Here is a 27,906-nt window from a genome sequence, read left to right as displayed (position 1 = left end):
GTACATAAAGCCACTTAGCAACTGATATAGTATTTTCTTAGAATTTTTTCTTATAGACTGTCGTATCAAATGTAATTAATTTCGAGAAGGCGCTTAAATAACCCCACTTCAATTATTATTATTAATTAAAGAGTTCTTCCACTGTATTTCACTACCTAGCTAAGCTGCCAACAACCCACTACAAATTTACAAATATATATTTACTCATACTATAACGTTAAAGGGTTAGTGTATGGTCTGGATGTGAGGACATGTCTGGGTTCGATTTTCATTTGGATGGGAATTTGATGGTTTGCACTTATAGCGGGCCGTCATTGTGATGAGTTTTTATTCAGGTAACAAAGAATAAATCATGAACTACCTTTACTGGTTAGCGACATACACGCTCAGCCATTATTTTACATAACCATTTAAAATATTCTGGTTCAATTCACGACACCATTACATATACCTCGTTCAACCATATGTCACCAATATATATATATATTGAACAATAGTGTTCACCGGGAACGGTTTCTTCCTCGTTACAAATATCTCATACCAAGCCCTAGATAGACCAACATCATCGTAGTTACCTACTAACCCAAACAGAATTCGAACATACATTACAACAGCCATAATTATTGTTTTATATATTTCAAGCTTCAAATTTTCTGACAGAATTCACGAAGACAAAAGATTTGGACTGAATATCAGATGTTGAAAGTTTTCTTCTTTCAACGATAAACTCGCTCTCATTATCGCTGCTACCAGGTAGTAGCCAATGTCATAGTCACTTCCTTTAAACGACCGCAGATCAATTATGCTAGAGTATCTTCTTCGATCTACTAAAAGGTGATAAATTTGATTGTGTTTTTCCATGTGATTAGGTCCAAGTATGTACAGGGTGTAACAAAAAGGTACGGCAAAATTTTAGAGATGGATTCCTTATGGGTAGACAAGCAAAAAAAGTTCATATGATCTTATGTCGGGAAATGCATCGTTGTAGAGTTACGCCCATTGAGCTGCCTGACGGTGACATTCTGGTGGTCCCTCAATGTGACTCAACTTAAACCTCAATAACTCACCCCCTAGTTAAGCTAGGAATATAATTTTGGTATCAAGTATATTGTGTTTCTGAAAGATGAAGCTTTCGGACGATATGTATTTGATCTATGTGGGGAAGTATCCGGGGGACGGAGAAGGGTAACTACGTTTTTCTTTTCATCAGGATTTGGAGGATGGCATTTCTTCTCCCTTGGGGGTATACTCACAAAAATTGGTATGTGAAGCAATGAAATAGTCCACTGTATGGTAATACCCTGTATATGTACTTGTTGCTTATATGGGGGAGGAAACATGTGCATTGACTTTTGGCTCTGATGACACACAACATTTTGTGTTCGTGGTTGTAAGTCGGATGCATGATGAGCTTTTCTTCCGAATTTTGCTTCTGACAAGCAAATGTAGTTGTGCTTTTGTCACATTTCTATTTGCAGTATTGCTGCACTTTAACATTCGGGAAATTAACCTTCAAACGCCTGCCAGTGATTTGAACGGAATCTTAGACTTTCACGTTGGGGTCCCTGGTGACCCCTCTAATTATCACAGAGCCATGATTAATACATCGTTGGAAAGCATATGGAACACAAATTTCAGCAAGATAACATTTGTACAATTCCAGCGATATTCGTAGAAGTCTTATATGGAGCCGTCCTGAAAATAAATTTAATTTACGTCAAAAACTGAGACTCAAAAAATTGGCCAATTTTGCCCTCCTCCTCCTGCCCCCATATATGCAACAAGTACACACACAGGGTATTACCATATAGTGGACTACTTAATTGCTTCACATACCAATTTTTATGAGTGTACCCCCAAGGGAGAAGGAATGCCATCCCCCAAATCCTGATGGAAAAAAGTAATTACCCTCCACGTCCACCGTGGTTCCTCCCGACATACATCAAATATATATCGACCGAAAGCATCATCCTTCAGAAACACATTGATACCAAAACTATATTCCCAGCTTAATCAGGGGCTGAGCTTTTGAGGTTTAAATGGATTCACGTTAAGGAGCGACCAAAATGTGACTATTTCACACTGTCAGGCGGCTCAATGACCGTAACTCTGTAACGATGCATTTCCCGACATATGGTCATATGAACTTTTTTTCTTGTCTACCCATAAAGAATACATCCCTAAAATTTTGCCGTACCTTTACACCCTGTACATAAACGTCGCCATGCGGAAATTTTCTGCTCTGCACGGTAAGGTTTTTGGATGTTGAAAAGTTGACGAGTCTGACTCCGTTGTCATTCTTTTCCTTATGCAGACTTTCGTTTCCTATAAAAACTAATTAACTCTATGACCTATGGAACCCTGAGGTTCAATGCAGCGTTCACAAAAGCTCTCCACTGACTCCTATCCTTAGCCAACTTGATTCAGTTTCTACTTTGTTTTTCTATCTCTGCGAGATCCATGTTAATATTGTCCTCCCATCTGCGTCTAGGTCTTCTAATGATCGTTTTCCAATTGGTCTTCCAGTTAAGATTTTGAAAGCATTTCTACTTTCTTCCATCCTAGCTACATAACCTGCCCACCTAAGCCTCCTAGATATGATGACCCGTAACAATGTTTGGTAAACCGTATAGATTATGTAGTTTCTCGTTATGAAGTTTCCGCCATTCCCCATTTCCGTTCCTCTTGGGTCCGAATATTCGTCTCAGGGTCTTGTTCTCAAATACTTTCAGTCTATGTTCTCCCTCAAAGTAAGAGACCATGTTTCGCAATCATACAGAACAACAGGCATTATTATCGTTTTATATATTTTAAGCTTCAAATTCCTCGACAAAATTCGCGACAAAAACAGATTTTGAACTGAATAATAACACGAATTTCCTGCTTTTAGTCGACATTTAATTTCTTCGTGAATATGATTTTCGTCTGTTAATATTGATCCTAGATATTTCAAAGTATCCACTTTTTCAAAAGTATTATTTAATATTTTAGCGCATCCATAATTTGCCGTATTACGGTCCCGACGCACTTCCATGTATTTAGTTTTCTTTGCATTTACTTCTAAACCCATGTCCCTGCAAGTGTTTAATAAGATCTCTGCATTTCTTTCTATTGTTCTCCTATCATCCCCTATTAAATTTACATCATCAGCATATGCCATAACGTGGTGAATACTGTTCAATTCTAGGCCCTGGTTGCTATCTTTGATTTTCTTTATAGCTTATTCCAGAACAAAGTTGCATAATAATGGCGACAATGCATGTCCTCGTTTCAGGCCATTTTCGACGTGAAAGCTCATGGACAAAAATTTTCCTACCCGGACTTTACTTTGGGATTCATTTAAACATATCTTAATCTAATTAGCTTTCTCGGTATTCCAAGTTGTGTAAGAACGTTGTATAATGTTTCTGTTCTAACAGAGTCGTAAGCCTTTCTAAAATTAATAAACGGATGATGTACCGGGGTCGGTTTGAAAATATCCTCTCGTCCTATCCTATTTCCCTGCATTGAGATCCCATAATAGAATTTTCATGTGGTATCACGGGTTGGTCAAATACATGTTTTATCGTGAAAACTGTCCTTTATATCGTCATTCTCGTGTGTTGGTGAATGTACATTTAGAAGAATAATATCGCACCACCGATCCTGAAGGTAATAAAAGAAAGTTTATCATTAACAAATTCAGCACTTTTAATTGCTAATATTTCGCTTGTGGACAAAAAACCTTGTTCCTAGTTGGTGGCACTTATTTCCTTCCCCAAGAAAATGTAAAATTTCAGGTTTGCACTGCTCCCTTTCTTTCCCATTTAGCTTCTTGAACTCCTATAAGGTCCATCATATATTTCTGTCACTTGTTAGGGATGTTAATGCAACTGTCCTATAAAGAGTTCTTTTATTACATGGCTATATTTATATTCCATAGATTCTTAAATTCTATGAATTCTTATGTACTAGCTTTGAATATTGGAGAATTATGTGGAGATATAAAGAAATAAGATTAAAGAAAAGAATACCACTGACTTTGGAAGGAAAAGGCACTAAAAGATGCCATTAGATTGCAATCGAGTAATAGATGAAAGCTTCCTGGACAGATAGAAGGAAGCATGTATAGCATGTATAATGTTCATTGATTCAGGAAAAGCTTTTAACTACATGAAGTAGGTAATTTTCATGGAGGTAGGAAAGAAGATTGGGACGAAATTGAGAGATCAAAAACCTGGAAGAGGGATACATGTGAATAAACCTAAATGTTGCTCATTCTAGCTTTGGAACTTTTACAACTTAAATAAAAATAAAATGTGACCAAAGCAAACACCTATTCTGACTAGTCTGTGTTACAGTTTCGGGAGGATATCATTACCTTCATTTGTCTGATGAACGCAATTAATTGTATATTATTGAAACTGTAACACAGGTTAGTGATAATAAGTGTTTGGTTTGGTAACATTTTATTTTTATTTAAAATAAAATCTTTCAGTTTTATGTCCAACGATTATGCCCTTTAGGCTAAGGAAGATGATGATTAAGGCAACTAAATGATGATAAAAGAATTGGTGGAATGAGAATGTGGAATGAAACGGGAGAACCCCCGAGAAAAGTCTCGGACACGATGTTGTCCATCGCAAACAGGGTCGGCTTTTCCATATGTGCAATACGTGTATTTGCACGGGGAGGCAAAATCTGTCATATTATTTAAAATAAATATTTCTTGTTGGAAACAGACTTCATGAAGATGGTAGTGAAATTTAGTAAGCTGACCTATTTGAATACTACATTCATATATCATGTTTACGTTGCATTTGTGTATGGTCACATGGACAGTGATAAAGCAAATGGTCAAACAATTTCCAGCATGAATTGCTTGATTGTTGTCAAATACTAAAACTCAATTCTCGAATAGTAGCCAACACCTGTTCCATTCACTCATCACAGTTTTGATAGTCTTGTCTTTATCACCAACAAGCTCCTTATGATTGAAGGTGGAAACAAGTTTCTTTTTTTTATTTTTAACAGACGTAGAAGGAAAATCATGAAATAAAGAAAAAATAGCTAGTTGCACTGTGATTGCTAACTGATATGTTGAGATTGAAACTCGATATTGAATTCTGCAAAAAGGATTACAACCTTTCCTCTGCATATGTGTTTGCTTTATCTTTCATTAACACAGCAGATTACATGTAATATTTAAAGATGAAAAGCAAACACAGAGAGATTGTGTTTGTAGTGTTTAGGCCCTTTTGAGTGCGAGTACTCTTCTTCCCTCGTTGTTCATGATGGGGTAGCATACTTAAAATCGTTGCTTTTAAGGTTTATTCTTTCTGGAGAGAGGGGGGACGGCAAATGATGCCATTGCACTGGCCTTGACCACAAACTTACTTCACCGGAAATCGAACGAGAGATCCCACGCATCAGAGGTAAGCGCTGTGCCACTGAACCTCCGTCTCCCACTTATTTTAATTTAAATGAACCAACTATGAAGAGAGAGAATAGCGGAAGAAATGAGAAAGAATAGTGCAATTTGAAAAGGTGTTCAGTAAAAGTATTGCTTCCCATCGACATCATTGAATATTCATTTAGAAGAAAAGAGCTCCTTCGTGGCTAAGCGGTTAGCGTACGCGCCTTTGGCGTGGTAGACCCGGGTTCAATTCCCGGCGGGAGCTCATGTGGTTTGGATTCCACGTTAATCAGTAGGTCCACGTCTCATATAGCCTCGCTGCTGAACGGAACGTTAAACTCAAAATCAACTCAACTCATTTAGAAGAAAAGAAATATGTTATCGACGCATTGCTATGTATATGTTCCATTTTTAAGTAACTGCTTTTTTAAAACACAATTTCCTCTTGGTAATAGTTCATAACAAATTATAAAGGACAAAATTCGCTTAATATATAGCGTTTACCATATTATTTTGTGCACCACAAGTGTTCCATTTTTAATCCTCTTTTAGTCAAGAAAATTACAAATTGCTCTTTATTCAATTTTCAATATTTGGCCACCCTAACAAAAGTTAATCTACAACTTTAGACTGAATTAAATCTATCTATGTGAGCTCTAATACTAAAAATGGTTTGTAATTCTGAGGTCCAGTCAAGTAAGTTGAAAGAAAATGTGTATCTTTATGTGGCCTGTTTACGTTTGCTTTCTCTTAGCCTTTCCAATCTCCTGTAGCTATTTTAAATGCTTTTTTGACGTTTATATTTTTTTTATAATAACCCAATACATCAACCCAAGGCACTTACCTTTCATTTTGAATGAAGAGCTTAGCATCCTGACCTTTTGCCACCATTAAAATCGTTAACCCCTTCACTAGACAAAAGTAGATAATCGGCTTTTTCACGATTCTAACAACTACTGTTATTCTTTTTAATAAATTTATTACTGAATTTTAGTTATTAATATATGGTGAATAAAACAATGAAGATAACGTTATTATTATAAAGAACTATAAAGAAAATTCATGTCATATGAGAATGTACTGTCTATTTTCAAGATCAGAAAAACTGAAAATATGTGTAACATTTTCTTAGCTCTATATATAATATATTAAAAAATTCGTAGTCCTTTTAAAGGTTTTCTTATTTCTTATTATAGGTACTATCTAAATTTGTTTAACTTAAACAAGATCTTTCACACAGTTTTTCATGAGCTAAACAAGAGTGAATCAAAGACCATACTTGTTTTTTTGTTCTTGTGAGCCTGGTAAATGCTCTCAAACTGTCATTTAAAAATTTAGTCATATTTAATATCATTAAAATACATGCAGAATTATTAATAAATAAAAGCGAAGACAAGAAATATTAATCAACATAAAATATCTTCAGGTCTCAAAATGTCAAATTTTTGAAAAATTCATTAAAAACTAAAGGAAAATGGTGTTCATAAATAATTAAGTAAGTTGATATTATAAATTCACTAATAAAAAGTTACTAAAAGGGAAATCATCTATTAATGTTCTGCGACGAAATTCATTTTCATAAATTCAAGGGTGTAAATTTAGTTAAGATTAAATCACTAAATTACATATCACTTGCTTAAAACTACTTAGCAGTTTATTATTTGAATTCATAAATATTTATGTTAAATTTCTCTTGTAATTACCGTGAATTGCAAAATTAATTATGAGAAATAATAATATGATAAAACTAAAACACAATGAACATTGTTCTCAACAGTACAAATATAAACAAACGTACCGTTAAGAATTATAAATGATCTCTTGATTTTCCAGTTACTAGTATTATAATTAACAAGAACAAAATTGATAATACCCAAAATGACATATATTCTATAAATGATCTTATATATATATATTTTCAAAACATAATGATTGGCCTTTAATTTCGGACCTCTAACCTATTACGCAGATATTACTTTATTAACTATTTTTGTAATTATATATATATATATATATATGTGTGTGTGATCTTTCTTATTTCGTTGCTCTGTTACTATCGAATTTCCTTCAGAAATAGATACTTAACATTTTAAAATTCTTTTCGCGTTTCGAAAATTACTTAAGAAATCTTTAGTAAAGGGGTTAAAGCAGCCATTTCCTTCTATGCTTGTGTAGTTGCAATTAATTTTTTTGTTTGATTCTTTTAGCTTGGAAGGAGAAAGGAAATCGAATCCCCCCCACAAGCCCTGTTCATCCGATCATTTCACAGCCCTCTTATCAGCGTAGCCGGTATTTTGGCACTCCAGCTAGTCACTGCAGCCTTCACTCATGCACCTCAAGTGACCTCAGCACAGGTAGAGACAGTAGCTTAGAAGACACTACAGCTTCTTACACTACCTCTATCAGTACTGATACTTTGTACTGGGACAATGAAGGTGGTATGAACTTTTCAGCTCTCTCGGACACTGGGATGGGACCTCCTCATGGAAGGCAACGGTCGAAATCTACCAAGCGGTCATCTTCCTCTCACCAGAAAGGAACAACAGAACGTCAATACATGACATCGCAGCAGCCTCTTCCAGCATCTTACACTTCGGTGAAACCCAAGTCATGGGATAACTTGACAACAAAAGCCTTCGGTGGGTACGGATTTGGTTATGGATATCTGGACACGGCAACACCCAAAGGAAAGTCCGTCCACAAAAGCTATAAAAGTTCTTCACAGAAGCATTACGACTACAGAGAGAACATTAAGAAACAAGCGCATATGTTCTACAATCCTCATCATGTCTCCAGTTATCCGAGTAGAATAACACCAAAATCCACGGAGAGTTTGTTGGGACTGCCGAAATATTCAGATCCTACGTTATCTGACTCGAGTCTCAGTTGTGATTGTTTGGATGCTACCTCACCAGTCAACGAGAAAACGCATTTTGTTCCTAGGAAATCGACGGACAATCTTTTTTTTCCTCGTCCTGGGCCGTCGGGTGCCTCCAATCCAAATATATGCAGCTCTAATTCAGGTCACAAGAACCAAACCGACAAAGCTAGTCAGACTGATAAACCGTTACCAAGGAAATCCGATACGTCGGAAGTTACTAGGCTGTGACAATTTGGCACATAGGAAAATAAGAAATAAGTGATGAGTGCAGAGAAAAGGACAAAAATGAAAAGTTGTTTTAGTGCTTGAAAAGCAATTCACGTACTTCAAATTGTTCGTTGACATTTAAGAATGTGAAATTATCATATGACACTGGTAAGTTATTGCTTTGAATGGTTAATGCCCTTCATATAGTAAGTACTGAAAATATTCAAGGTCCAATGGCATTTCCTTGTAATTTGTGTTGTGTGTATGGTACAAAACCGCAAATCATGTGCTAACCAGTTTTGTTTTACAACTTTTTACAGTACGAGACTTTAAGAATGCTTAACAGATACCAGTTATTCTGTTTATATTAATAAATTTTTGTGTACTTATAATGATCTTCTAGTAATCAGGTTCTAGCGATGAATAAACAAAATAACCATTCGAAAAAAAAATCGAACTGTTTTAATATGCAGTAAAAGTAAAAGAATCTGAAAGATTATACTTCTTTAACTTAAGCTTAAATGGATATATCAATACAGTAGCTTATTGTTTTAATTTAAATGAATTTGAAGTAAGGCAAGAAATATTCCTGAATTAATGGATTTGATTATTTATTTATTTTTGAAAAATGTTTCTTTTAACAATAATAATTATAATCAGTGAACATTATCTCATGTTTAGAAATGTTAATACGAAATTATTTAAAACAATGTAACCTTCACACGTTAGGAAATTATCTGTGTTATTTTAATATTCAGGTTTAATTTTAAGTTTTATTGTAAATGTTACACAGAATTAAAGTTTGTTTGCTTATCATGTAGTAGTTTCTTAGTGGGAAGACATTTTGAAGCCAATACATGAGTATACAAGTTTGTATGTGTTCCTGTGGATATATATATATATATGTGTGTGTGTGTTGTTTTTGAGAGAGAGAGAGAGAGATTGAAAAAATAAACGTAGTCAACTACACGGTATTCCAGATATAACAGCGGGTCATTCATAACAGAAAGAGAATGTTGTAGATGACTTTAAAAAATGTTTGTACTTTGCTCTTTGACTGCAATGAGTGTATAAATGCAATTGGAACTTGAAATACACAATTTGACTCAACATCAACTCACTGAGTATATTGTACACAAATAGAAATATTCTCAGAAGCGCTGTCAATATCTTAATTACCTTGCTGGTATAGCATGAGATAATGATAAATTAGTTTCAAAGCTAATAGTTTGAAATCTATTGTTTCTTATGTTTGTTGTATTATTTTGTTGTTTATTCTATGTTGTATTTTTCCGAAATAGTTCATGAGAAAACTTTGTGTATTATAGTTACTTGAGTTTTTATTAGATTGTTAGTTTATTTTTTTAGAAAATACAATGTAATATATACTACCATTCCGTTATATTAAAGAATAACAGAGTTATAATGTAATAGATACATAGATTTTTTTTAGGTTTATAGTTGGCGAAAGTGCCAAAAAATGTATTTGTGTGTGTGTGTGATATTTTTCTTGTGTATACTATAAGCAATTAAATTCAATAATTGGCGTTACGCTTCTCACGTACTTCATAACCAATTCTGACAAGAAGTATGTTTCCGTCTAGTTGGCCTTTAATATTATTACTTTTTTCTGACAACAAAACTGCTAATTTATACTGATTGTCTCAACACAATATTTGTGTTGATCTACTATTTTTACAGTTGTACTCAGAGAGAGAAAAAAATGAACATGGAAGTTATAGTTTAATACCTTAGGTATCCTTAAGTTCGAATATGTGTTAAACTAAATCCATGTAGGAAGTAAATCAGTTCTTAATTTAATTAAATTAAAATTAATGTGTCCGTTTTTTATATATAGAGTATGTTGAGAAGTAATAAAAGATAGTATTTTCCTTCTACAAACCTTACTAAAAATCGGACAATAAATTTTTACAGTGTTTGATTTTTTGTTGGAAATTTTCATCTGTGACTAGTTCAAACATAATGTTAATAAATATGTTTGTCGTAACTTCAACTTCCACGAATAGTTGAACCAAAATTGAAATGTATCATTTGATGACAAAAGAATGTAACCATGTTTCAAATGTTGCACTAATTTTGAGTAACTATGAAGTAACGTAACAAGTGATGAAAAATTCAATTATAAAGCGCTCCTAACTAAAGAGCTCCTAACTTTTGTCCGCCTATGACAATGCTAACCAGACTAAGGACAAATTTCATGTTATCGAGATTAGAGTAAAAGATACTGCATTACAGATTGTAGGTTTTTTTCAGAGAGAGAGGGAGAGATGGTGAAGTCTTGATACAGGTTTCACCTTCTGATCATACTTTGTACATTTAGGTATACATCAAGAATTTTCGTTAAGAATGGTTAGAAGTTGAAAACATACACTGTAGGGTATGAGAACATACAAATTTGACTCCTAAGAAGAGTACTTGAGAACCCAAATAAAGATAAGAAAGTAATGCTACGGAATAAATTAACAGAGATGTTGGAAAAATAGAGAAATAATGAAGTTCAAGTGAGGCACAACCATTTCACTAAAAAATACTGAATAATGTTAATGATTGAAAAAACAGCTGTTTAAATATCAGACAAAAAAAAAAAAAAAAAAAAAACTGGCAAACTCGTTACTATCTATTCATTCTTGATACTATCCCGAGAAACGTGTTCATGCCAGAGAACAAACAAACAAATGCACATCAAATACAGCTGATTAGGCTAAAATGTTTTACACCCATGTCTAAGTTCTATAATACAGCGTTCATAAGCGTCTTAGGTATGTTACAACTGCAGTTCACTAATAGTGTCATCAGCAACTTCATGAGTTGCAATTAAATCTGGATGATTTATGATTTTCTTGTAGAAAAAAAAATCATTAATTACAGTCCAAAGGGATGATATTTGATGATTTTTCTGGCCAAAAGATGAGTTTAACTTGCCCAATCTATCATTATCCAAATTGACATCTGACTGCGCATCTTGCTGCTGAGCTATAAGATTGCGTTCTGTTAATTTGCAGTCGCTTAACTTATTATGTGCGTTCTCGAGAGACATAGGAAGTACATCTCGGATGTACACACTACACTCCAAATGTTGGATGCTTAGAAAAAAGTCCAGTAATTCTAGTACTGATGTTACCAGCTCAAACATTTTATTATTAACGCACTTGATGACATTGCTTATTGTCGTGTATGGATTTCCGAAGCTCAGAAATAGGCATTCTGATTGCAGGACTACTATATTAAGTGAATAGCGCATTCCTCGTAGAAAGACATGTTGAAGGAAACTTTTGAAATTTATTTTCGTCTTTAATATAATTGATAGAACTCGTAAGTCATGGAAAATCGTCAGGCAAGAAAGCAGCAATATTGGTAAATGCTGTCTTCTTGGACGATCAAATCCACTATTTTATGGTTAACCAACGCGTCTGGAACCTGACGTGCTTTGAGTCACGAATTGCCTGTCTCCCTCTTTTGCATTTGAAGCCCTCTAGATTTCCTGTGGTCTCTATCCGACGACGGTGCTGGTGCAATGTAGACAGGGTTAATACACATTGACTAAATATTCGAGCGACACTAATGTCATGATGACGAAGTTTAGGCAAGCAAGAAAACATGTTTATCGTTCAACTACTGAGCAGTCCGCCGGAATAGAGATTCGGATTGTAACAAGCGTGTGCAATCTTGCACTTCCTTCTCGTCCTCCTCTAGTTAGTTTATTTTATCATATACTTATAAATTAAGTGCTTTACTTAGTTTTCCAAAATGGTCTATTGCTCTGTGGTGATATTATCACTGTTTTCAAATTCCCTATTTAATTCTTTATGAACTTCAAGTGAAATTTCAGTGTGTTTCTGTAAATCCTAAGAAAAAATATTCCTCTCTATATTGCGTAGTTTTGAATAACAACAGGTATGCAATATTGGTCACTGTCTGGTGGCTTCACCAACTGTTGGGCAATGTCACATGTGCTAGTTGAGGCGCTAATTATCTGCAAGCAGTTGGAGTTTTTTCTGTTCTACGCGTGGGGAGCTTTCAAATTACGCCGATGGTACTAGTGTAACATGGTCCTTTCTTTCCTGTATGCCGATTAAGTTACCAAATACACTTCGGCGTCCAGATGGTGGAATCTCGGGTATGATACATAATTAGCGTCCACCATACAACTTGGCTACTTCTTATTTCAAGCATTAAGTAAATGTATCCATATTGCTTGATTTTATCTACTTGACACAATTTCTAATGTACTACGCCAAGCAAAACAACACTTTTGTCCCTCAACTCTTTGGTTAGTCTGCTGCCGATTACGTTCATATTGCAGTGTAATGTGCAATCTTTCCATTTTCTCCTCATATTTCTTTAGTTTCTTCAGTTAGCCAAAACGTTCCAAGTTCTGTTTTAATTGATTTACTTTGTTCATCAGTCTAATTTGTCCATAATGTTATCATTCACACTTTTCAACCAACTTAAAAAGTTCGTTACTGAATTCTCTATGTCTGTGTGTCTGTGTGTCCGTCTGTCTGTTATTTGCGATTTTTTCAATTTTGAACCCTGCATTCGATAGAGCATCAAAAACCACCAGAGAAAATAATTAAATCGCATCACTCTTACCGTTCTCGAGATATTGGCCAAAAAATGGCCGATTTCCAGAGATTTAAGGAGCCATATTTCGGGAACCGCAAGTCATAGAGAGATTATATTGGTCTTGATCAATATCTAAAAGGATGGTAAATATTTTGGTACAAATAGTAATTAATGGCCACTGGTTTGGCCAATGGTCAGTTGGCCAGTGGCCACCAATTAGTATCGGTACCAAAACGTTTACCACATTCTTAGGTATTGATTAACATCAATATAATCTCTCTATGACTTACCGTTCCCCTGATATTGGCCAAAAATGGCCAATTTCTAGATTTTTAAGACAGCTCGGAAACCATAAGTTGTAGAGTAATGATGTTGATCAATACCTGAGAGGATGGTAAATATTTTGGTACCAAATAGTAACCGGTGGCCACTGGCCAACTGGCCACCGTTTCCCAGATATTGGTCAAAAAGTTCGAATTTCTGGATATTTAAGCAGCCATATCTCGAGAACTGTAAGTCATAGAGAGACGACATTTTGCTAATTTTTGCTATAAAAAGAAGGTACGGATAAAAAAATTTAGTTTTACATCTAGGAGCAATGACAGTTATTCTTCCCGTTCCGTCTCTCCATTCTTTTTAAGTTCGTTATGGCAATGCTGTTGGAGCATTCTCAACTAGTTTAATTTTTCATTTCATTCATTATGAGCTAGTTCTATATGAAAATTACTTTGTGCGTGTGTGTATGTGTGTGAAATGATATCAATAATTAATCTTCACTACGACAAAAACACACTGTATCACTTTTTTTTTTCTAATAGGACATCTGACAACCTCCATGGCATTTTGCATCCACTACTAGCAAAAGACTCCTATTCCATCAATATTTATCCTCCTCCTCCTCCTCCTTGTCTCGCTTTCTCTCTTATATATTTTTTGTTCACTAGCTCAACTGTAAGTCAAGTTGTTACTGACTACCTTTTATTACATTACCGGACGATCATCTCGTGTCTCTGAATCCGAAACTTCGGATTTTCCCTAATGATATATCCATGATAAATTCCTTCATATCTATCTCACTTCTTCTACTCTCTTGACATTTCATTGACTCTTCAGGTGTTAAAATTCAATTCATATGAATAGTCTTCTGACTAGTTCTCTTCTAGTGTTTTCCCCTCTCTTGGTTGATGCACAACTTATACAATTGCTTCATTCCTATTATTTGATAATATTGCACCTCTACTGAAGAATGTTTATTCTAAGGATGATAATCAGTTTCCATCTAGGTTCGAGTCATTATTGAAAAAGGAAATATTTTTTGTTTTGCCTGTGAAGCGTTGGTCTTAGGACTAATCCAATAATTTGTTATGGGTTTTCATATCCGGTATGAATTCAGATGGCTGTATAATTACTTTGCGTTGATCGGTAATTGAATGTAACCACAACTTATTTATATAAAACTTTCATAGGACGCAAGGTTATGTGTGCCGGGAAACGGTTTTATCTTCAGACAACTAAATGAAGAAGGATCTTCACTTGGTATGGATGGATCATTGTCCTGAATATATAAGAAACTAAGGTTAACATTACTGTACTCCTCCGCTCATACCACTACTCTGCTTTCCATGTTTATGGAGACTACTTCTTGTTATATATCATGTAAAATATTCCATTGTTTGACTTTTATATTTGAAACCACTGTATGAAACGATCGTTACGTTAAGTTTTTTGTTTAACATAAAAACAAAAAACTGAACGTAACGGCCCGATTGTGGGCTTGAGCCTCTCCACGCCATCTGTTAGAGATTGGTGGAACTACGTCCAGCGAAGCGACGAGCGTGTGGTCAGCGCGCAGCGTCTCTCCATCGATAACCAGCCTATCGGGAGCTTTCTAGACCTACGAGGTTCTCACAAGGAAAGTATTAAAGTAAAATGCATGGCACTTCTATAGTACGTGGACCTTTCGACATGCTTTGTATTGAGGTAAAATTTGGTTATGCTGTGAATATTCTTGTTAGCTATTCATAGAAAACTACTATATGTATCGTAGCCGTTCAACCATAGCGATCTCTTTCTACAGCAATCTTATTCCAACTATTCAACTTGATTTATTATTTACTTGTTTCTTTCGACAATGTTTAGAATATCGCTAAAAGATTCATTCTAGATACCTTACTCTGGATACGATTAGATGTCTTACTACCATAATCTAGAAATGAATCATTAGTTTTTTAAGTGCATGAATATATTACAACATCGGTCTTGGGGATGTTTCACATTGTGAAATTTACAAGGTTCTACAATTGAAGTTGGAGAGAAAATAAAATTTTCTAGGAGAATCTCTCTCGTGTTTAGAATATATATACCACATTTCTTTATAAGTGAGAACATTATATGACGTTGAGAAGTATTAAACTCACTAATATTGAGTGAAATTTAATGATGTCATCTGTTGCTTTTGGAGCCAGTGCATTGAAAATATTTAATATTACAGCAGCAAAATACCATGTTTTCAGAAGTTAATCTAACTGTTGCCTTTGTAGTTTTGTCACAGTTTTTAGGCATCTGATACAAACCATGTCAGATTTAAAGATGGTCAGATACATATCTGGGTGGCAGCTTAATGCTAGATCGCTCACTTTTGGTGCAACAGAACTTTGTTTCAATCAAAAATCATGTGGTCTTGTGGTAGACAACATCAGTCTGTGAGTTTTATCAATATTCTCGTGTTTCCTCCAATATTTTCATTATATGAATTCTTCTACAATAATTTACTTGCATTTATCATGCATCTCCTTTGGCATGAAGGTCATAACCATGGAGTGTTTAACTAAAGATTTGGTTTCCGTTTCCATTTCAATGTAAGTGTGTGCTACTAGTCAGCTGTCAGAAAATTCATACATTATGACAGGCTTGCTGCATTAATAGTTTCATAAATATCCATGAACTTCTTGACTACACTAATAATCCTTTTTTACATGCTTGCAAACTGTGTAGATGTTCATCTTCAACTAATCTCCTACAATCATCTTCTTTCTAACCTCAACCATAGGTTGGTGGGCAACATGGAAATTTTAAAACATTTCTCTCCCTTGGGAGAGCTGTTTTAAACTTTGGTAAGATCTCTTCTTCGTAACTGCATGTAGGTATTCTATTCTCGGTCTTCTTCCTGCCTTTCCCTCTATCAACACGGTGATCCAGTCGGAATGTCGAATGAGATGGCCAAGCATGCTGTTTCTTCTTTTTCCTATTAACTTTATGATCAGTCGTCCTTCATTAGCTTCCTTTAATACGTCTTCATTCCTTTTCCTTTCTGGCCATGATATGCGCAGCACTCTGCGCAAATACCATATTTCAAATGCTTCCAGCTTGGATATTTCAGCTTGTTTTAATCTCCACATCTCTGATCGGTAAAGCACCATGGTGCACACCAGAATCTTAATAAATTGTTTTCGAACGTCCAACGACACATTTCCTGATGTTAGCAGTCCTCTTTTCCTGTTGAATGCTTGTTTAGCCTCACTATTCTTACACAAATGCTTCTACAATAACGAGCCAAATTATCACTATTATCCAGTGATGTAATGCTAGAACTTTTGGCAGGTATACGCTCGATCGTTTAAAACAGTAAAGCGTATACGCACGTCTACTAGGCGTATACGCATACCAATATACGCTCATTCTTTCGTAAATTTAAGGTAAGTATACGCTGGGCTATGAAAAATTTAGGTGGGTATACGCCGTATACTCTCGTATACGCTCCATTATATCCCTGCTATTATCCCGTATTAATAAATTTACATGTTACATCTATTCAGGCAATGTTAATATATTTTTCTTCTTTCTTTGCAACTTTTGTTCATAATGTTATTGTCATTTAAGTGTAGAAATTCATACTACTACTATCAGTAGAATTTTGTCATCAATTAGGGAGAATAATGGTGCCTCATCTCTAATTACCCAATTCGGAAACAAAAATGCTTTTCCATTTTGTATGCTCCTTTCCTCACTCTTTGCTGATCAAATGTGGAAATTAATGCTTTTTATTAACAATTACTTAAAGTATTAGAAGATGTTTCAAAATAGAAACAATTTGCTAGAAAACAATCAATATTATAATATTTACGGGTACAAAGGTAAGGCTTCTGTTCAATTTGACGTTCATTTCCAGAGAGAGCACTTACCTCTAATACAAACCTGAGTAGTGATTCACATGCTACATTAACAGTAGAAGCCATCTTATATAGCCTCCGTGATGAAAAGGGACATTTATCTTCAAACAATCAACCCATTTTGCTTTCATTTATCTTCACAATATCATTAAACTGTTCCGTCTGTTGTATTATAGTTCACATCGATTTAATAATGGTTTGGTTTGAGTCCTTTTTGAGATGCTCTTTTTTTCCTTTCCTAGGATTTGAATAGCCCTCTTTCATGTCTTGTATAGGGCTCTTCATTTAGTACATCTAGAAATAAGACATAAGTAGTTAAATCTATCTCATTATACCAGTAAGCTGTTGAGTATACCTTCCTTTGTAATATATATTCTCCTATAATATCTGAACTAACTCCTCCAAATTTAAATCAACATAGTCAATTAAACATTTTAGATACCAGGTATTATTTAATTTATATAAACTGGCTATTTTTGACAGTACGCACATATACACACTTGTTTATATATAAAAGATAGATGTCATGATATTTTTTTGCCCTTTATTATGGAAGTGCACATAATAAGTGAATATATGCTAATTGATTGTTACATAATTTACAATTAAATATAATCGTTGAATTCGGATTTTGTAAGGTTTGTAGAGTTGTTTTATCTGGTGTTCTTTTTTTTTCAACCAGAATATTTTTTTAATATTAAACACTGTATGCACAAGCTTGAACCGATTGAAGTACGTGAGGAGCGTGATATGGGAATATGATCTTTCTGGAGTAAACATAAGATATTGACAAAAATGAAAACAAGAGCATCACAACTGTCTATAAGCTTCTGTATATTGTCTTATATTCCTTATGGTATCGAGTGTCAGGCACTTTATATAAGTACCAGCTTGAACTGTGGAGACTTCTTTAATTCCACTTAAAAGTTTATCATAAAGAAATCTTTTGTATTATCAGTTGGACAATAATCTTCAGAAAATGATGTAAATAGTAGAGAAAGAGTATGAATGAATGCAAATTGAGTGAATGAAAGTTGAAGAGAGCTGATGATGGAAAGTCCGCTGTAGAAAATTATTTAATAATTTTTTTGTTGTAAATACTATGTAAAATGTTTTATAAAGGGAAGATGCAATATATTCCCTTATTGTTTATTACAAAGTTGCAATATTTTTCTAAAATCTAAAATTAGTTTCTTGTGTCAAAATTCGCCAGCTAGAGGGTTCACTTGAAATTGTATTAGGCTACTATTACTAAGAAAACTTAAAATAATTAATAATAGTAAAATATCATTAATATCGCTCCTCTCAAGAAATATGTTAACAGTGATGATGATAGAAAGGATTTTTTTTTTTTTTTTAATCAGACCAACATGCACAAGTATCTGTTCAGTAGTAGTCCCCGGAGCTGAACTGCAAATGGGTTTTTGAGTGTATGTGATAGAGTGCAATATTAAAAATGTATATATATATTGTAACATGATATTACTCCTCTCGCTGTTTTCGTTTATTAAAGTTTAGGTCTCCTTTCAGCAACAGGGCTATATGAGACATTAATCCGTAGTTTAAGACTGATTCCGAACAACCACGATGCCTTCAATGGTCTTCCACTGGAAACCTAACCCAGGACCACATGTATCAAAGGCGTGCGCACTACCTACTAGACAAGCGGGGACCCTCTCTTGATGTATACAAGTAATTTGGCACGTTCTGTTCCTTTTAAATTAGTTTCGTTGGCTGTCGGTTGTGTGCATCGCTACCACCTTAATGCATATCGTACATTCATAAATAACTATGATTTGAAGGATCAGAAAAGAATACGAATACACTAGTTCATAACTTCTGTTTGAATATGGGTGCGCAGAAATGACCATGGATATAATTAAAGCGGCCTGGCGAAACCTACCTGCATTCTGGCAGTATATATCATAAGAGATTGATTTGAACAGATAAATAAATAAATAAATATAACTTCTTACCGTATTTAGAAAAATCAGCAAAATGTTCGTACATTCTGTATCGCATATAATAGTAATACTTATCGCATATAATTCTTATGATCAATATATTTTAATACTTTATAAATCTGTCGCGTATATTTTAATACATATCAGAGAATGGTAGTATGAAATCAGGAACAACATAATTTGTAACACATGTTAAACAGGACTACTTGACGTCAGCATCCTCCTACATATTGTACCTTCATACTTACAGAATTAATAATTTGTTTACTTTTCAAACGGCGGTAATTTTTAAATTTGTTTCCATGCACAATATAACTAGAACACTTTGTTGTTAATTTTTCTTTTAACTTTCTCACTGCTACAATCGTGACAGTGACGGCTGCGGAATTTAGCGCCAACATTGCGGCCGCTATCGTGTTGACGGGGGAACAGCTATGTGTTAGAAAGCTAGCTTCTATGGCTTAAATATTAGGTTTGAACGTGGTTTTCAATCTTCATCATGTTCTGCCATCTATCAGAGTTAGAAAGAAGTGTAACATATTAATTTTGTGCTTTGTGTATGTTAAATTTAAGCATTCTTGTTAGTCCAGTATATTTTAATGTAAGAAGGCATAACAACAAATCCATCATCAGTGTCTACCACAAGTCAACAGCAGGTACACAGTACAGTCATTACAAAGCTACACATTCAGCAGGTACCAAAGCAAACATTTGGAAGATTTTTTTTTTTTTTTTTTTTTTTTTGCGTGTCATACGTCTCACTTCCTTAAAAGCAGATTTACAAACCGAGATTGAACACCTGATGAAACTGGGTAGTTTGAATGGGTACCCAGCTTCATTATTAAATTATTGGTATAATCAGGTTAAAAGGAATTTAAGTTCCGATAAACCTGAAACCGACTTAAAGGATAAAAAATGGATTGGATTGCCTATTTTTACCAGATTGAAAACCGCATTCAATAGAATCTATACACAATATGGTTTTTGCACAGCCTTAAAACCCCCAAAACTTTAGGGAAAAAAATCACCCAATTTAAGAGTTATTACACGGATCCCAATGAAAACTGGGGTATTTACGAAATAAAATGCAGTTGCCAAAAGAGTTATATGCGCAAAACAAAACAAAAAAAAAATTGTTTAAGTAAAGAAACACATTTGGCATTCAAAAGCAAAAAATCCAGTGTCAGGTTTATCGAAACATTTAAAAGAAACGCAACACAGGGTAGAAGATTAAAAAATTTTATTTGAAGCTAGAAGTGAAGTAGAGACTGGTTTTGAAAATTAATTTATTCATTTTAAAAAAAACAAAATTAAATTTAGACAAGAGATAATTGAGTCATAAATGGGAGGCGGTAACTACAAAATTTTCACAGCATTGGTATGACAATAAAAAATAACATGAGTTGGCAAAGCTCCCAACAAGGAACAGAAAAGGCGCATATTGATTCCGTCATAGTTTAGTTTGCTTCACTTCATCTGAAGATCGCTGACGTATTGGACAACGTGTTGTTTGTACAACACAACTCTTTCCTTGGTAAATCCGTCCCTTTTTATTCTTTGACGTTTCTATTCTTTTTCTTCCTGTTTTTAACCTCCGTGACCAAGACTGCAGGAGAGAGTCGAAAGCTTGGAACTATATAAATTCAGGAATTACAGAAATATGTAAGTAGAATGACAATGTATTTTGACTCATTGTTTTACTCGTTTTCCTTATTTTTCAAAACGGTATATTTGAAAAAGGAAACTTAAAATACTCGGAATAATTAGATTATTTTTACTTACTATAAAACTCGATATTTTCGAGTTACATATTAATTATTAATCTTTGCAATACATTACATACACATTTTTACATAACGTGAATATAAAGAAGTAAACTGGTTCCTTTGATCAGATGCTGGGAGACGGGGGAGTATGGTTGCTCAGTAAGAGAACTTTATTTTCTAGTGCGAAGGATCCCTGGTATAATCCCAGCCATGTAATTTTGTAATAGAGAACATCTTGTCCGTTTTATATATATACTAGCTGAACTTGCGCTCTCTACACAGCGTATTATTCAGATATGAGCAAGAATCTCCTTGTCATTTCTCACAACATCTGTACATGTCCCTTTACAGACACAAGTGAAAGACGTCTTGATAAAAATTGGCAAGGGTTATCATAAAGGGGAGATTCTTTTCTATTATTTTTTTTTTATTATCTCGTACCGTTTGCGAGATTAAATCCGGTTGGAGTTTCTAATTCATGTATGATCAGTAATTTCTTTCTTCTTGCGTGCAGTATGTAATAAGCAAATATACATTACACACTGAATTAATTATAATGTCAATGATATATGTTGTACATTGAGCAAAACACTCCAAACAATAAAAATTCATCTTAGACTGGAGAAATTGTTATCCTCCGTTTTTCATTATTATTTCGTCATGAAACAAACACCTGAGAGATATAGTATTCCTGTATACAACTATGTGGTGTTTCAATGTATAACTTATAGGATTTGATGCTTTTATACTTTTTTAAAAAAAAATTCAACACTTCCAGTGTAACCCTAAAACACATAATAAAGAAATAACGACTACGTTTTTCAAATATTCAATTAGAACTGAATAATCTGCACAAAATTTGCAATCGATCAGTGGAAACGGTATGTTTCTAGCCCTTGTGGTTTTCGAGATCTCATTGTCGAAAGGATTGCAGACAAACATACAAGCCTAGCATTTTAAGATATACTAGCTGAACCTGCGCTCTCTACACAGCGCATCATTCACGTATGAGCATGAATCTCCTTGTTATTCCTCACATCTGTACATGTCCCTTTACAGACACAAGTGAAAGACGTCTTATTGGCAAGAGATACCAAAAAGGGGAGATTTTGTCGATTACTTTTTCAATATCTCGCACCGTTTGCAAGATTTGAGCCTACTTCCGGTTGAAGTTTCTATTTCATGTATGATCAGTGTTTTTTTTTCTTCTTGCATGCAGTATGTAATAAGCAAATACATTACATAATTAATTATAATGTCAGTGATATATGGTGTTCATTGGACAAAACACTCCAAACAATAAAGATTCAAGTTACTGTTAGAGTGAAGAAATGGTTATTCTTCGTTTTTCATTATCATTTGGCCAGGAAACAAACGCCTGAGAGGTATGCAACCCATTAAGACATACATCTTCTTAACATTATTTAATCTGTATTAAGTTAGTAAACAGCCATCATGCAAGCATTGCAGTTTTTTTTTCCCTCATACATACAATAATATTTCAAAGTTTGATTCAATGTAATTTGCATTTCATGAGCAATGCATGTAGGTAAATGGTTAACCCGATTTAATTTGCATCCATATTTTGACTTGAGACTTAGTGTCATGTTGTAGTTTGTAGCTCTATCAGTACCATAAAATACAGTGAATTATGTTCAGAAAAGAAAAGGTCCAGTATCTGCTAATCTATTATATAAAAACAAGTAGAAGTGTCTGACTTACCATCGCCCAGGTCATTTACTATAGGTACGAGGAGCGTCCAATAAGTTATTACCTAGAAGGAACGAATGCAAATAGGCTCACCTGATCATCACTGTTTTTCGATGTAGACCCCATGAGGTCTATGCACCGTCTCCACGTTGTGGGTAGTGAAGAAATCTCAGAGAAAAGGTAATCTTTGTCATGGCCTGCAAACTACTGGGAAACAGCGTGTTGGACCTCGTTGTCCGACGAAAAACGTCACCGCATGTGTTTCTTCAGGTCTCGGAAGAGAAAATAATCACTAGGGGCCATGTCCAAACTATAGGGAGGATGATTGAACACTTGGAACTCACAGCCAGGAACTTGTCCTGATCCTCCTCAAAGGAGTTCAACAAGTCTTGGGACAGCTGCATTTGGATCTGCTTCTTTGCATTCGTGAGCATTCTGGGGACCCATCGAGCACAGACCTTTGACATGCACAAGCGGTCATGCAGAATATAGCACTACTGAATCCGTAAGTTAGGCAATTAAGCTTATCATTAAAAATAAGTGGGCATGTGACCCAGAGTCATTGAAGATTTTCGTCTCGAAAACAACTGAAAATTTTGAGATAAACTTGGATCATAGTACTTGCCTCCAGCTGGGTTTCAATCAGTGTTTGATTAAAGGGAATATCTTAAGGTGATTGAAAGTTCAAAAAAAAAAAAAAAAAAAATGAAACTCGCTATATAATCTTCTCATTGCAAATAAGCCGATATGTAACCCAACATTTTCCAAAATTCCAGTTTCAAGGAAAGGGAAAGACCAGTTTCTATATTTTTTCCCCCCACATTTGAAAAATGAAATAAAACCGTTAATTTTACGTCCCACACAGGGGCGGATCAAGGGGGGGTGATCGGGGCGATTCCTCATCCCCAGAAGAAGAAATTTTCTAATTTTATATATATAAATAAAACTCATCCCAAAATTTGGAGCCCTTAAAAGTAGCAGCATGACAACCCACCGCCCCTGGTCCCACGGTTATGTCGGTTAGGCTAAAGGAAACGATGTTGAGTTCTCCACATTTGAGTTGAGTTGATTTGGAGTTTAACGTCCCTTTTCAGCAGCGAGGCTATATGAGACGTGGACCTACTGATTAACGTGGAATCCGAACCACATGAGCTCCCGCCGGGTTCTCCACATTTGAGTCGATGATGTCTGTTGGTTGTGATAGCATCACTGCATACAACTTACGCGTTTGAAATGAATTTTGGAACATAATTCGTACCTTCTTTAAGGGTTTTTATTATGCCACATTAATTAAAGGGCGTGTCCTATGGAGGTAGAGAGTTCAATTATTTTCAATAAATCTATTCGCTTGTACAAAGAACGGGCATTTCAACTAGTAAATAAATAAATAAAAAAGACATATCTTTATTGTTTTGAGAATTTGTGAAAGCTGTATTTCAAAGCAGTATATTTACTGTACCATATTTCATTTTCAGTATATTATTTGCCTTGGGATCCGGTTCCTCATATTATGGTTTGCATGAAAGCATGTATACTTGTTGGTAATTTTGTATGCTTCGTTATCCTGCCAGTGCATGCTTTAACCTTAAAATATCAAGATAAATATATTCTTTAATTTTAAAGAAATTTCGCAAATTAATAAAAAAAATATTTATCTAATGTCAATTTTCAATATTCATCTTCTGCTTGCATGCATATATGTGCAGGTAACTGTTAAGGAACCTAAGTACTTAAGTAAGAGTCACAAGAACATTGTATTTAAAACATATTATTTATTGAAATAAGTAGTTAAATTAATGCCCTTCAGCTACGCCATATTCGTTATATTCTGTTGGTTTCACTCTTATTATGCTACTTCAGTTTTTTTTTTAAAGTATTTAAAAATCCTAATTATACTGACAATAATTAAGTTTTTCTATCTATATATTAAAATGCTAGGTTCATATGTTTATCTCCAATCTTTTCGACAATGAGATCTCGAAAACCACAAGTGCTAGAAACGGCCGTTTTCGCTGATCGATTCCAAATTTTGTGAAGATTGTTCAGTTTTAATTGAATACAGGGCTGTGCCGTGGAAAATCAGCGCCCGGGGCGAGAGTATACGACGGCGACCCCCATACATATATTCCAAGCAATTTTTCCTATCTTTTTTCCTTTTTTCTCCCAAATTTTTCGTCCCCCCTTACTTCGGCGCCCGGGGCCGTTGCCCCGCTCGCCCCCCCACGGTACGGCCCTGTTTGAATATTTAAAAAAAAAAACGTTGCCGTTATTTCTTTATTACATTTTTAGGGGGTACACTGGAAGTGTTGAAATTTTTTAAAAAAGTAAAGCATCATATCCTGAGAGTTATACATTGCAACACAACATATTTGTATACAGGGTTTGTATGTCTCTCATGCGTTTGTTTCATGACCAAATGATGATAAAAAACGAAGGATAATCATTTCTCGAGGCTAAGATAAATCTTTATTGTTTGGAACGTTTTGCTCAATGAACACCATATATGACTGACATTATAATGAATTGTGTGTGTAATGTATTTGCTTATTACATACTGCATGCAAGAAGAAAGAAACCACTGATCAAACATGAATTAAAAACTCCAACCGGAAGTAGGCTCAAATCTTGCAAACGGTGCGAGATATTGAAAAAATAATCGAGAAAATCTTTCCTTTATGGTATTCCTTGCCGACTTTTATCAAGACGTCTTTTACTTGTGTCTACAAAGGTACATGTACAGAAGCTGTGAGGAATGAAAAGGAGATTCATGCGCATATGTGAATGATGCGCTGTGTAGGAGCGCAGGTTCAGCTAGTATTCTTTATTTATCAAAGACACTTTCAGATACAGCCTACGAGGCCAATTTACAATGGAATTTTTGATAATCAGCAACGAGAACAATAACCGGAAATGAAGTTATCCAGAGGCTATATTTATAGATGCCTTCCTGGCCTTCTCCTGGCGGAACTGAGTAAAGAACTTGGGAAACCTCACTCAGAATGATCGGTCGTCGTGTTCAACGATGGTGCCTCCATATTGCAATGCAAGAGTACTTACCACTAACCTGCGCTTACTCGGTGGGCAACAACCTATGCACTAAAACCTATGTAAATATTCACTTTAAACTTCATTCTCAGAATTGAATTTATCTGCTTATGCGTATTATAGATCATTGCTTATATCGAGGGAGCACCCACGGGGAGGGTCCACCGGGTGCAGAATCGTCCTCCAAATCTTCGTAACTGGTTTTAAGTTCTATTTTTTATGTTTTTTCTTCGCCAGGCTGCACTCAAGGAGTGCCAATCCGGTCTGAATCCTCTCCTAATTCTTCTACTTTGAACTTCCCCACTCAAGAGAAATTTCTGGGTCCGCGCCTGGCTTACATTAGTATCATTAAAATAAAAAAAAGGAGCATAGAACTTACTGGACGAAGATAAAAATAATGTAATTTTATTTTGAGGCTATAGGATACCTGCACCATCTTGTTTTTTCAGCCCTGGGAAAATATTCCTTCTTTCCTTGGTAATTTTAAACTCTTGAGGTTTTAATGATATCTTGTTCGAGACTATTTAAATCTATTTTGCTTTGTGAAAATGAATTTGTAATGTCCTTAAATTAAGTTTGACTTATAAATACTAAAATCATGGAAAATGGCATTTCATTTCCACAAAGTATCAAACATATACATTACCGCTCAAAAGTTTTGGAACATCCTAGATTTTTGTAAGCAACTACTGTGACCATATTATTTTAGCACGAGAACTTTGCTGCTATGTATCAGAGGTACTCCTTCCTATAGCAGACAATTTGATGACAACTGAATCAAGGTCTGAGACGTACTTCAGATGATGTCAAATTATAATTTTTAAAATTGAAACCAAAAAAGACAATGTGACATACATATTGGATAGTAGAAACAAAAGTGTAGAAGGTGAAGGAATATATTAGTTTCGATTGAAAGTGTAGACATAGAGGGTGAATGCAAAAATTTTAAAGAAAAAGTAGTTTTACAAATTTTGCAGTTCTTTATAGCTTGTTGATATGCTAACGTGTAAAAAGCCAAAAATACCATTCTTTGCAAAGTGTTTACGATGGTTTTGTATGCTCGATTGTTGCTCGTTGAAATAGTAACACGAATATTACATATACGCTTCCACTAAGCAACAGTTGACCAGAAAAGGATGTATATTGACCGTCGTAAACATTTTTCAAAGCATGATATTTTTGGTTTCCTAAACGTTAGCATATCAACAAGCTATAAAGAACTCCAAAATTTGAAAAACTACTTTTTCTTTAAAATTTCTGTACTGCATTACCCTCTATGTCTACACTTTCCAAGCAAAACTAATATGTTGCCTCACCTTCCACAGTCTTGTTTATTCTATGTAATGTCTATACGAAATTTCCTTTTTTGACTTCAGTTTTAAGAATTATAATTTGACATATCATCCGCAGTACCTGTCAAATTTCGATTCAGCTGTCAAGTTCTATGCTTTAGGCATGAGTACCTTTGACAGAGGGTGGTAAAGTTCTCCTGTCAAATTAATATGTTCACAGTGGATGCTTACAAAAATCCAGGGTGTTCGAAAACTTTTTAGCGGTATTGTATGTAGATACGAGAAAGAAACCAGTAAATTCTAATCCTCTTATTTTGAAAGTAAGAAAAAATTCCTCCCCATATAAATCAATGGGCTTGGGAAAAGATGATGCAAGAACTCAACAGTCTTAAGGAAAAAGATACTTGTGTATAATTCTAAAAGAAGTGGGATTTTGGGTCTGTCACTGAGAGTTGTACTGAGGAGACCAAACACTTCATCAAAAGTGAAGTTTGCTCATGCACATTACCAGTTTGAGGTTAGTACAAAAAGTGTAACATGTAAATATTGGTAATCCCAGTTTTATCAGTATTTCTTAAAGTAGCATTTGAAAAGTAAGAATAAAGTTATATTTTTTTTTTCGCAAGGAAAATGTAGATTTTCTTGGAAGTAATTGGCTAATGGTCAACACTGAGTGCGTACTATTTGTTGTATATTTCAAAATAAGCGGTTAATTATATTTTTTCACTACGATATGTTTAATGCGTAAATAAGTAATAATATGTTCAATGGCATGTAATTTATTAAATAATAAGTTATAACCTTTGTACTATATATTAAAAATTAGAAATTTGTATTACTGTTATTAGATAAAGCATATGATCATGTTTTGGAGTATAAATCGTTACTGA

At 34.6% G+C, this 27,906-nt stretch overlaps 1 protein-coding gene across 2 annotated transcripts in view; it reads left to right on the top strand.

Moving 5' to 3' along the window:
- ssp6 (PDZ domain-containing short spindle 6) overlaps positions 1-26,478 on the top strand; it is a 622,397-nt gene extending 595,919 nt beyond the window's left edge. The window contains exon 6 of one of the 2 annotated variants that reach the window (XM_081743712.1): positions 7,849-26,478. In XM_081743712.1, coding sequence (XP_081599838.1) covers positions 7,849-8,504 — 656 coding nt within the window. In that variant the 3' untranslated portion in view covers positions 8,505-26,478. Of the gene's footprint in view, positions 1-7,602 lie in introns of both variants that reach the window. The other variant, XM_081743711.1, reaches the window with a different exon arrangement.
- The last annotated feature ends 1,428 nt before the right edge of the window (positions 26,479-27,906 follow it).

The sequence above is a fragment of the Thermobia domestica genome, chromosome 17 (assembly GCF_964235325.1).
Source record: "Thermobia domestica chromosome 17, izTheDome1.hap1.1, whole genome shotgun sequence".
Lineage (NCBI taxonomy): Eukaryota > Metazoa > Arthropoda > Insecta > Zygentoma > Lepismatidae > Thermobia > Thermobia domestica.
Note: the sequence above shows the minus strand (reverse complement) of the source record. Positions and strands in the feature narration are given on the sequence as shown.